The following is a 12,827-nucleotide window of genomic DNA, read 5'->3' as shown; positions in this document are numbered from 1 at the left end:
ACGCGCTCAAAGAGACCTCTTCGCATATCTCCCTACGGATAACTATTCAGTCATTACAACATAAAGTCTTCTCGATATAATGTCTCGAGGGTTTTAAAGTGTTTTAGCATTTAATAACAATAAATAAAACCAGAGCGAAAGTGTTGATTGGGGGAGAACTTCCTGAGTGGGAGTCACGTGATGTCTGTCGGCCAATTGTAATAATGCTAACCCTAAGCGAGTCGCAAGCTGTCAAACTGCCTCACGTCTTAGTGTCTTAATTAACCATTTTTGCGAAAGCGCAACGTTTTGTAACATCCAAAGATTCGTCGAACGATGCTTATTTTGTAATAAATTACACAATTGATACGGCCTATTATCAACAAACCCAATACCCGCTACTGGACTAGCATCACAGGCTGCTGTATATTACAATAACGCTTCATTCTTTATCGAAACTAAGAAAAAAAAAGACAGCCGGTTTCGTCCTCACCTCATCATGTTTATCCCTGCACAGCTACCATGAGGTCGACACGTCGCATGTTTACAAGGATGAGGTTCGCTCGAGCTCGATGAGGAGGACGAGAGTGATGCTGATGCACTGAGCGACCGCCCCCTTCGGCTTCAAACACTCCCGCAGCTGCATTTGCACGACTGACAGGATCACTCGATAATCACTTGGGAGAAAAAGTAGACATCGATCATTTGCTGCCCCTTGAGATATAAAATACTGTAATCCATGCAAAAAAATATTGAAAAATGAATTATTTAACAGTATTAAAAGTGCATTGTATGATTAAAATCGGATTATTACATTTATCGACGACCATTTCGATCAAGGATTAATCGTTTGGAGACTTTGTTTAACTTCAGATTCTCTGATTTCAACCTCACAACAGGAAATATTGTTCCATTTCTGGACTCCTCTGCGGAAATTGCCTTATTATCTTTAGTCTTGAATTAAAACAAGACCTTTTAAAACATCTGCTTTTACTTTGGAAAACAATATTCAACATTTTTGCTAATTTTCTGGCGCAAACCAATACCTGAATCATCATCGTATTTATGGATTATGCCGTTTCTGCACTGTCAATTTGAAATCATTCCTCAATTTTTAAACAACGGGATTTGAATTAAAATGTTGTTTTAATCATATTCATTTAGTACTTGAAATAATTCAAGAGATTAATTGATTATTAAAATAATCGTGTGGAAGCCATCATTAAAAAAAAACCATACAAAATCACTCCTGATGACCATCTTAAATATCAAAAGAAAAAGTTTGAGATATTTTTTAGGATTTTGTTTTTCTTGTTTGTATCTGTCAAAACATTTATCATCCACATATTTTATCCATCCATCCACTAACCGAGCCGCTTAAATAGTTTTAATTATGCTCTGCAGTTGTGACTGTGACTTGTGATTACAAAAATCTTTGTTCCCCTTTTCCTTTTCAACTTTGCGGCTTTTGCGGGAGGCTTAGAAAGCTTTTTTTTTCACCTCCAATTGTGATTCTATATCAAAAGAGGAGTGACAAGCTCTGCCTGTTTCCCTCTCTCGTGCACTGCTGCCCTTTTCTGACAGCTAATAACAAGGCCTGTCAGCAGCAGAGCAGAAAGTTACACTTGTCAAGTCGTATGCCCCAAAAGCTGCGGGCGTCCAGGCGTCTCCCGAGACACGAGAACACTCGGGTGCGCGAGGGCCATCGCAAAAAGAAGAAAAAGAATCAGCCGTTTGCGAGAGTCATTAACCCCGGCTTGGAAAGTGCGGCCTCCCAAAAGTCCATCTTCGCCCTTCAACCTTTGACAAGATGATGATGATGATGGTGGTCACACTTATTGGAGCCCATGAATGAACCCTCTCGGCTGCTCTCACTGCAGGTGTCATGAAATAGTGCGAAAAAGCAAAAAAAAAAAAAAAATTAAATAATAAAATTGCAACGCTTGCAGTGTCAATAAAGTAGTGGTGGCATGGTTTTTACACCGGTTATATTCATATAAAGTTTAAAAAGAAAAAAAAAATCCAAAAGGCGTTGCACCACTACTTGGAGCACAGGTGTCAAACTCAAGACCCGAGGGCCAGATTTGGCCCGCAACATCATTTCATGCGGCCGGTAAAAGCAAATTGAGCAGGTCAACTTCCATGATGCTTGCTAAAATCTGTACTGAAATATAAAATGGTCATATGTAATAATAAATAACCTTGAGATATTACAAAAAAACACATATTACAGTCACATAACAAAATAGCTGAAGTAATAATATTTTTAATAGAATAAAATATCAAATAAAACAGTTGGCTCTTGTTCAGTGTTGCTTAATAATGCTTAAATAATTCAAAATGAAAATGAAGGAATCAGCTGCAAACCAGTGTTCCGTGATGAATCAGGAAAAGTGCTGACTGCCCCCTAGAGGTTAAAACAGGAACTGAAACAATATTTGCAGAAAAAAGGCCGACAAAAAGAGTTATTTTTTTGCGACATTTTTTCAAACTATATTTGGCCACAACCTTTCCATGAAATTCAACACTCGGAGCTTCGATGTTGTTGGAGGAATTGATGTCGACGGAATGTATGTCACACAAGCCCACAAGAGCTCCAGGATCTTCTTGGCAAAATGCTGTTTTCTCCCCAAGCGACTTTGCAAATCTCTTCGCTGTCTCGAAGGCGTGCAAAGATTCCTGATGAGGAATCCAAAAGCAAGCTGCTATCGTCTTACGACTTCATTAGTTTGCACTCCCATCTGCTTGAAAAAGTTACGCTTCTCGCTCGGGGAAGGAAAGCGGCTCTTAGCGGCGTGCCAAATCAGCTGGCTGGCGCCAGGTTCACGGAGCCGCCCGCCTGCCCGCCCGCCCGCCGCCCCAATTTATTTAGTGGCGTGGGGATTAAAAATAGCAAATTGCGCCGCGTAAGCGCTTCATGGTTTCTGGCGTTTTGCGTGGAGAGGCCAGCTGTCACCTGCGTGGGGGGAGAGGGGGGGGGGCGGAATGGGGGGGGGTGGATTCATCTATGCCATGTCATAATTATGAGGAGCGAGAACGAATCGATAAATCGACAATTCATTGATTATGAAGGATAAAACTTGTTTACCTTCAAATGATCCGAATTTCTGCCTCACAACATTTAACTCCCATTGACGGCTAAAGACGTCAAAGATTCTTTTTTTTTTTTTTTTACTCAGCTGGTAGTGCATGAGTTAATATTCTCCGATTTCTGTCATCGTCAATCAGCTGAAAATGTACATTCAGAAAGATTTGGATTTTTTTTATTTATTTATTTTTTTTTACCGACAATACTGACACGTATATGCTTTTATTTTGAAAATCACAATCGACAACTTTTTGGATGATTTTCTGACATATGTTACGGATCACATCAGTAACGGTAAAATAATTAGAATTTGAAATAATGCCCTACTTTGCAAAAAAAGCAAAAAGTTTCTTTTCAATTAATCACACGCCTTCACGCTAAGTACCGTCACCCCGCTCAGCTCGACGTCGGACGTCCTCCTGGTGGTCTTGCGCCGCATCAGAGTTGCGCGTCTGGTCAGGCGAGGCGTCCAGCGCCACGGCCGCCTCCTCGCCATCCTCCACTGTCGTCACGGCGTCTTCTTCCTCTTGGGCTTCCCGCCCCGCCTCCTCCACGGGACTGCGTCCGTCCTCCTCCGTCGGGGTCGCTGGATCGCCTCCTCTGCCGTCGATCTCGTTCGTCCGCGCCGCCGCCGCCACCAGCTGTGTCACGCCATCTGTGCCAAGGTCGCCAGCGGCCGTGTGGCACTCCCACAATGAATCATGGGAACTTGTGTCGTGTGCAGTGTTGCCGCAGTTACCTGGAAAAAGAAAGGAACTAATTTACTTGACAGATTACAGCAAAAAATGAACACCGTTCCTTTACCGATGATTTTAAAAGTATCAATGTTAGATTACAAGTTATTTTAAAATTTACATTCACCAGATACGGACAAACCTTCTTAACATAAAAATAAAACCGGCTTTAGCCAATTAATTGGATGTGCATTAATAACAGAGACTTTTAAGAATAAATTTTGTTTTTATTCAAACTAAAATAAAGGCAACCTTTTTGACTTAACTTAATTTCTTGTATTTAAACAAATAAGTCAATCACTCAACATAAATGGACTACTTGTTTTTAATAACAAATAAATAAAAAATAATAATTAAGTCTTTCTAGACTCCACTTAACACGAACACTTTTTAAAATCAAATTAACATCTTTTTTAGTTGACATACTGAATAATGACAACATTTTATATTTATATTGTACATTTTTATGAATATTTAATATTTGTATTAAATACAAATATGGGGACCTTGTGGAGTCACACAATCTTTTGGGACTTTCTCTTTGAGCTTAAGTGCATAAAATAGTACCATTCATGTTTTTTGTGACGTAGCGGTTATTGACGCTTGATAACACTTTGTTTTTAGCAGACACAAACTTCAATTAATGCTTGAAAATCCAAATCACTTTTGCGTCTGCATTGCTGTTAATGTGGTATGGCATGGACATGCCAGTCTTCAGCGTGCTGAAAACTTGACACGACGCGTAAACGTCTCACTCCCTCAGACGGTAATGTGAAGTTGAAAACTCCCACAATTCCTCACAATGTTCAACGTCTAAATATCAGCGTTTTCCTTTCTTCCACGTTTTAGTTATTTATTGAGTCCCTTTACTGCAGCGGTGTCAAACTCATTTTTGGGGATGGGCCAAATCATAGTTATGGTTTCCCTCAGAGGGCCGTTACGACGTTACCGCGTACCGAAACAAACTGATGGTTAGCGAGTTTTGAAATCAGAAGCCAGGAAGTAATTGTTTGTTCGACAATTTATTTTAAAGGGGGAGGGTTGCTAACAAATGAACGACAATATCTCAGATCCCAATGTTGTTAGAAGTGAAATAAATGTGTTAGAAACAGGAAGTTGGCACACATGATTTCACCTTTGCGGGCCACATCAAATCAGGTCGCGGGCCAGATCTGGCCCCCGGGCCTTGAGTTTGACACCCGCGCTTTAGTGAGTGCTACAGCGTTAAGAATCATGTGACTTCCCATATTTTATTATTCATTAACTATTCATTTTGTATGTGAGAGAGGCGAAGCTCCCTGTTTATTTAAGTCAATTTTTCTTCTCACTGCTGCAACCTGGTGGTGATTTACTCGAACTGCCATTGGTGGAGAAAAGTATGACTTTGATTTTACATCAACTGCGCAGTAATATTTTATGATATTAGAAGATTCACTGTAGTCAGATTACTTGAGTGGAAAAAGGAACACATTCGATTTGGAGTGACCGAAAAATTTACATTTCGGACATCAATGATCATTTTCAAACAAGTGACGCGTTTGTCGTAATATTATACATCAAGAAAGTGAAAAAGTGCAAGTCATGGCTGAAAGTCGCGGTAGCAGCGCCATCTGCTGCTTCTGACGGGCTATTACACCACCTTGCCCCGAACAAGTTGAATCCTCCTTATTTGGTAAACGCAGACGATGTTATTTCAATTGAGACTGGAGCACTTCCATAGCAACAGTCTAAATATAGCCACAGCGACAGCGACAAGGGGACGTGTGACAGCAACAGCTTAGTTCTGCCTCTTCGCCAAAATGTGGCCGCACTTGGGGGATTACTGACCCATATTTGTGGACACGCATGGAAAAAAAAAAAGGTTAAAGACTCTCAAAGGCCCTGCAGACGAATGTGAGAGGAGAACGATGTTACTTCAGTCGGGCATCCATATTTATGGCCCCTCTTACGCACACATTTCACACTTGGTCGTCTTTCAAGAGAAGTTTGTGAATGTCAGCGGGTTGAGAATTTGCCTCCCATTTTCCAAATGCCACGGCATTTGGGCAACTCGCGCCAATGAGGAGACGAGGCAGCAGAGGCGACGGTGGCGCGGGTCTAATGGCGCTTTTCCCGCCATCTCGTCAGCGGGGGGCGGGGTTTACACGCGATGACTCGGCTTTACCTGCGGGCGGACGGTGACGCGGAGAGGCCGCCTGCGTTGGGTGAAGCCTCGGCAGGAGGTTGACGTGGGACGGCGCCTCGTTGTGCGTTCCTGACAGGACGACAGGTTAGTTAAGTGGTGAGCACACTTCAAGCGCTGACCTAAATTCAAACACAAATTTGTTTTTTATTTAAAGTTCTTATTGAAAAACGTTGTTTTGTGGCAAGACAAAAACTTACAACTGTAATAATGCCTTTCTCCAGGGAAGACAATAGCGGAAAATCGCCACTAGGCGGCACAAGTGTAACATGATTAAGCCACATTGTTTGCACATGCAAGGAAATGAATCGTTAACAAATAAAATAACAAAGCTAAAACAGCCGCTTTTACTAACCAACAAGCACACAACAAGCAACTGTACATGATGGAACATAAAAGCGATAAAGGGAAAAATTTTTTTTTTTTTTACACAGGTGTCAAACTCAAGGCCCGGGGGCCAGCTCTGGCCCACGACCTCATTTTATGTGGCCCGCAAAGGACAAATTATGTGCGTCAATTTCCTGTTTGGAGCACATTTTCTTGACTTTTAACAACATTGAGATATGAGATATTGCCATTTATTTGTGAGCAATCCTCCCCTTTTAAAATAAATTGAAAAATTTTTGGGAGTGCTAAGCCACATTTTCAGCACGGTGACATCTCACATGTACATACCAATGAAGGAAGTAGAGATGTTATCACGCTAGGAATAAAATCCGCATGTTGAGTTCATGACGGCTAACGGTGAATTGTACACGCCGTGTTGTCGACAAAGTGTTATTTTGCTGTTTAAAAAAAAAAATAAAAAATGACATCAAATTTGAAGGCGCATTTGGAGTCCAAGCACGGTACTTTTGTGCTTGCAAAGTCCCAACAGGTTGCGTGAAGCAGAGCTGCGACTACATGGTGGAGGTCCCAGAATTTTGTAGTCACACGTATGAACAATATATTTTATGAATGCTAAGTTTTACCTTCACAGTATTAAAAAAAATTATTTATATTTAGTATAGTCAAGAAAGTTTATTTTTTATCAAAACAAGTAGACCATTTGTGTATTTATTTTTATTGTGTTTTTCATTTATTTATGTATTTATTGTGTTTAATTTTATAATTCCAAATTTCACAAATGTATGATCTAACTTTTTTACTTTTAAACTCAAGGAATGTTGCGAAATGCACTATTTAACTAAAGTTGTGTTGTGTGTCCTCTGATTGGTCGGTCAGAATAAAACTAGATCAGACCAACTATCAAAACACGTCTGTAGCGATCCGTACACATTAATATATTTAATCCTCAGCAATGAAGTTAAATGTGATCAATTCCTGTTGGGAATCACGCATCTGAAGTGCAGCCCACACAAAGGCGATATTTCGCCCCGTGTGGGGGGGGTCGCTCACTTTTGAAAAATCATTTTTAAGATCAGTAAGCATTATGGTCACGTCCATAAAAGTGTCGCTGTGCCCCCCCCCCGTCAAAAGTGGCCTCAACTTCGCCGTCATCTGTCTTCATTAGTGATGGCTGCACGCCTCTTGGCCTGACACCATATGCTACTTACGGCGTCACATACGCGCACAAACCTGCTCAATGCGCTCATCAACCTTTACGACGAACCATTCAAGTGTGAGGCCGCGCCGCCAAAACAACACCCCAAAATGCTTTTGTTTTGGGGTGATTGGGCGCCGAGGGGGATGTCAATCATGCGCTTTTCACTCCAAACAAATAGTTTGCCTGTTTCATTCTGTCCTGTTTAATACACATCAAGCGCACACCTCTCTTTGGGGCGCCTACAAATCCCCTAATAACGCCACATTCCCCTCTAAATGTGTTTGTAATGTGGGCAATCATTTTCCATAATGGACGCTTGTCAGTTTTATGGCGGAGAATGATGGTCTGGTCTGACAGGCCGGCAGTGCCCCACCCACCCCCCGCAACTCCCCTCCGCCGCTTTATATGTGGCACAACACCGCCGCCCGGTGGAGGAAAAGGGGAACTGCACTGTGGATGGTAGATGGAGTTGACGCACGGTAAATGGAAGTGACACGAAAGGAATACATACTCCCAATTCCAACGGATACGCGGTAAGTCAGGCCTGAGACGCCGCCGCCACAAAAAGGAGATAAAGACACGCCATAAAAGTGTAAGAGGGAGGAATCGTGTTGAGTTTTGGAGTCCAAAAAATAAATTAAAAAAAGACGCACCTGGAAGACTCCAAAAGCCCGCAATCTCCAACGTCTTCAATTTCTTTTCCAAGTCGGCGACTCTATTCCCGAGTATTCTACAATGTGAGGGAGGCAATTTATGCGAAAATCATGCCTTTTAGATTTACATATTGGTTGCATATTTATATTGTATTTGATTACATAAAGTGCAATTATACCATTAAAAACAATAAAAGATATTACTGTAATAATGCAAGAATATTAAACAGGTTTTGAGAGGGAGGGGGTCAAATTTTTAAAAACAACTTGCCGTCAAGTATAACTTTCTATTTATGAGCAATTGTGTATCTGAAAATGCATTTCTTTCAACCCAAAAATGTTTTACATTTCGTGCTAATGGACATGTTCTTTGGACGTAAATGTCAGATTACATGTTAATTTAATCATTGTCCCTTAGAAAAGCTCAGTTGATCAAAATATATAATTTTGAGACTCATTATTGTGTAAAAATGTGCAATTATTATTGATGAGATAAGCATTTATTTTGGGTCTTTCCCGATTCTTTATTTCACTTTAGCGACAAGCACGCTTAGCGACTCCTCGTTCGTCTCCTTGGTTAAAACGCTACTTGTTAGTGGGGTCGTGTATTTGTCACTACGGAGGAGATGATCCGCATCGCGCAGCTTGTTGCCGCTGCTGTGCACGGAATTTTTTATTATTTTTTTTTTAAATCAGTACACCCCTGATTAGTGTGACCACTTTCATGAGCGTGGGGCACAAGAGCCCTTAGAAAAAAAACAAAAAAACAACGCAGCTTAGACGATTTCAAAATCGCATTGTCTGAGATCGTGAATTCGGCCCCAAAACGATAAATCGTTCAGCCCTAATAATTTTCTTTTTCCCTGCCACAGTTGGGAAAAAAATTGAATCTGGTACAGAGCAGATTTTTTTGCACATTATCTCGGACAAAAAAATAAATAAATAAATGTAGCCGATGTGGCCGCCGATCGATCGCTCGCTTACCTGTTGGTGTGCCGTTGGTGCTGGATGACGAGATTCTTCTCGTGGACGGTCTCCAGCAGGGCCGTGGCCAGGGACTTGAGCTCGCAAATGGACCGAGGCGTGGCCGGTAGGCCGGTGCCGTGCTCCTCCAGAAGCATTTCCTCCACTGCAATGTCAGGTTGACGGGATTCGTTTCGTTAGCCAAAAAGACAAGCGAGGGAGGAATTGAATGGGTGCCTTTCACATTTTAACCACTTTGGTTCTGGGAATGCCGGTACTCAATCGTAACAATTTACTGTCATACAAAGAACAAAGTTAAAGAAATAACTGTATTAGCGTTTATCTTTGTTCCTGAGGGAGCAGCGACCTCGTTCAGCGGAGAGGAGCCCTGTGATCGGACTGCTGTGTGACTTCTCGTAACCGCTTGAGTTCTTCCTCCTCGCCAGCGCGGCCTGCAAAGATCGAAGCATTTTTTTTCCCGCACGATTGTCTTTACGATGATCATCCCAACATGCTTTTTACCTTGTACTTCATGATGTTGGATTTCAGCAGTTTCACCTCCTCTTGCAGTTGTGCGAAGTGCTCGTGCAAATACCTTTGGGGCAAAATGTGCCGTCAAATCCCGAACGAAACCGAGAAAGGGCGTACATGTGCAGTGGTGATAGACTGATTATCGGCCGGGCCGATTATCGGGGCCGATATTTGGCATTTTGCCGATAATCGGCATCAACATTTTTCAATAACTGTCAAGGCTGATAAATTAAAAGATGGTTAATTTTGGCTGGCTGCAGCACACCTCACTCACTCACACTCTCTCTCTCTCTCACTCACTCACTCAGTCAATCACTCACTCTCTCTCTCTCTTTCTCACTCTCTCTCTCTCTCTCTTTCTCACTCTCACTCTCACTCTCTCTCTCTCTCTCTCTCTCACACACTCACTCACTCTCTCTCTCTTTCTCTCACTCTCTCTCTCTCTCTCACTCTCTCTCTCACTCACTCTCATTCTCCCTCTCACTCTCACTCACTCACTCTTTCTCTCTCACTCTCTCTCTCTTTCTCTCTCTCTCTCTCACTCACTCACTCACTCACTCACTCACTCACTCACTCTTTCTCTCTCTCTCTCTCACTCTCTCTCTCTTTCTCTCTCTCTCTCACTCTCTCACTCACTCTCTCACTCTCATTCTCACTCTCGGGTGTGCTGGTGATCCTGCCAGCAGAAGCAGATTGGCCCGCCCACAGCACCATCTGATTGCTTCCTTGTGCAGTGGGTAGCGGCCAATCAGCACAGCTTTGAGCTCCGGGCACTTTTTGTTAGACGTTTAAAATTACATTTTCTATTTTCTAAAATCTAAAAAAGCTTTCACAAGTTGCTAATCACTAAAGTTGTTTTATAGAAATGTGCTTGAAGGCATTTAAAGTAAGTTAAGTTTTGGAGTTTTTATTTTTCAAAATTTTGGACCCCATTTGAACCTTTTTTTCAACCAACAAATATCGGCTTGAAATATCAGTTATCGGCCTCCATGACTACTAATAATCGGTATCGGCCCTGAAAAAAAAAAAGCATATCGGTCTATCACTAAGTCGTGCGCGTTACCGGTTTTCCATGCAGAGCGCGTCCACGTCCACGATACGCGAATCCCGGTTGCCCAGGACGTGGTTGAGCTCCACGTTGAGGCGCTCGGCCTTGTCGCGATAAACGGCACGCTCCGCCTTCAAGTCGTGGAGCTCGTCCGTCAGCGCCTTCACGTTGTGCGCCATCTCTTCCATCTAGGAGAACGCAAACCACATCCCGAAATACACACCTGCAAACTGGACACCCCGTTCGAGATGGATGCCGCTTTCCCGACCTGATGACCTGCTCTCTCCAACCTTCGCACCAGATCTTCCCGTTCGTGTGCAGGGAAGTGTCGCACGCCCACCTCGTCGTCCCCCAGCCGCTGTCGCGTGATTGTCATTCGCAGGAGCTGAAAAGAACGATATCGGGCAATTTTAGAAACATCTGGCAAACGAGGACAGGAAGCACGCGCTGTCCACGCTCACCTTGTTATCCCCCTGAGCCTCTAGTAAACGCTGAGTCAGCTCTTTAGACTCTTCAGTGAGCTTCTTCACGCGCTCCTTGGAGTCTCGCAGCAGCTGGGCGAGGTTGACCTGCAGGGAAGCAAAATCAACATTCAGAGATGCCGAAACAGAGCAACGCAACAAAATGATCCTGACTTCTCACTCAGGGCACGTAAAAAGAATAAATATAAGAAGCGGATGAAAACAAAAAAGTGATGGTGATTTATCGAAAAGCCCGTGACAACATTATCACACGGACTTACCTGATTGCGTTTCTCCGGCGGTAAAGATGGGTCGCCGTCCTAAACCAGGAACAAATATCAGCGTCAAAAAAAAAAAAAGAAGAAACCTGCTGACACACACATTCACACACTCACAATGAGCTCCCTGTACTTGTTCTTGAGTCCTTGGTGGCGCTCTCGAAGCTGGTTGGCCATCAGCTTATACTGGTCTCGTTCCTGTTGACACGTGTCCAATTCCTTGGACAAAATGAGCAGGGCCTCTTTTTTGCTCTCAAGCTTGCGCTTGCACATCAGGAACTAGTGCAAACACATACATACCAGTGGTGGGAAATAGGATTGATTTCCTGAGAAATATTTTTTTACAGGATTTGCATTGACGTATATAAAAGTTAATCCGTATATGAGTATTTTTCCCACTGAATACTTTCAGTCAAGTAATTATTTTAAGGACTATTTTTAACTTTTGCTTGATTTGAGTCACATTGTTCTACTTTATGGCTACTTTAGTCACCTCTGATTATTTCTTATACATGCACTGCCTATATTTATAGATCAGATGACTCTGCAAATGTCAACAGTGGTTACCTGACCAGCAAGTGGAAAGGCAAACATTAGGAGTCAGGGGTGCAAAGTGACGATCGGACATTAAATAGGGCTCAATCCCAGAAAATAATAGCCGACGCATTGTAGGTACATATCATAAGTGGCTCATAAAATTAAGTTAATCGCTCGTGGTCCCGAACCACATATGTTCGAAATATGTACAAAAAAGTTGAGCATCACTCCCACCTGCTGGCTCCATATGTTAAGGGGAGGATCACCAAAAATAAGGGATGCCCGTGTGTGCATTCGCGGACGGCGTACTTGCCTCGCTGACCAGGCCTTGCCAGTCACTCTCGCTCCGAGAGGGCTGCATTTTTATTCTCCGAATATCTTCAAGAAAACGTCTGAATTCGGAAGGACTTGGCACGACTCGCCTTCTGTTTACCGGCTACGTCACACAAAACGAGCTACCGCGTAGTCAAGTGGCACTCTGTGAGGAAGATATCCGTATCCGGTTTGTCTTTTTAAAATGTTTTTTCTACTGTTCTTATTTTTCAACGATTTGATACTAATGGCTTAAATTGTAATTATTATTTGTTTTTCGTTTTTGTATTGGATTTATTTGGGTGTTCTGGTTTCATATGTGGGCTCTTTTGACTGTTAATAGTGAGGCAATGAACGCTTGTGTGAATGCGGAACTGGATACCAGTGCATACAATTGCCTTTACTTCCGGGTTTGGGGGAAACTCTCTCTCTCTCTCTCTCTCTCTATATATATATATATATATATATATATATATATATATAAATATATATATAATATATATATATATATATAT

The 12,827-nt window shown here is 42.3% G+C and overlaps 1 protein-coding gene across 3 annotated transcripts; it reads right to left on the bottom strand.

Moving 5' to 3' along the window:
• Positions 1 to 477: 477 nt before the first annotated feature.
• Positions 478 to 12,458, bottom strand: LOC148338897 (coiled-coil domain-containing protein 149-like). Of its 3 annotated transcripts, XM_088295191.1 has the most exons (15): positions 12,314 to 12,458; positions 11,581 to 11,742; positions 11,467 to 11,505; positions 11,186 to 11,293; positions 10,993 to 11,109; positions 10,740 to 10,912; positions 9,668 to 9,740; positions 9,513 to 9,597; positions 9,167 to 9,311; positions 8,183 to 8,259; positions 8,041 to 8,073; positions 5,966 to 6,055; positions 3,453 to 3,806; positions 1,731 to 1,853; positions 478 to 656 (listed from the first exon to the last, which is right to left on the bottom strand). In XM_088295191.1, the coding sequence occupies exons 1-15, from the start codon at positions 12,359 to 12,361 to the stop codon at positions 643 to 645; spliced, it is 1,641 nt and encodes a 546-aa protein (XP_088151317.1). In that variant the 5' UTR covers positions 12,362 to 12,458; the 3' UTR covers positions 478 to 642. The 3 variants fall into 3 exon arrangements, with proteins under 3 accessions (XP_088151317.1, XP_088151319.1, XP_088151318.1); XM_088295193.1 differs by lacking the exon at positions 1,731 to 1,853; XM_088295192.1 differs by lacking the exon at positions 8,041 to 8,073.
• Between the last annotated feature and the right edge of the window lie 369 nt (positions 12,459 to 12,827).

This window comes from Idiotropiscis lumnitzeri, chromosome 4 (genome assembly GCF_059441095.1).
Source record: "Idiotropiscis lumnitzeri isolate Australia: NSW breed Sydney's pygmy pipehorse chromosome 4, RoL_Ilum_1.0, whole genome shotgun sequence".
Taxonomy (NCBI): Eukaryota; Metazoa; Chordata; class Actinopteri; order Syngnathiformes; family Syngnathidae; genus Idiotropiscis; species Idiotropiscis lumnitzeri.
This window is presented reverse-complemented; position numbering and strand designations above follow the sequence as displayed.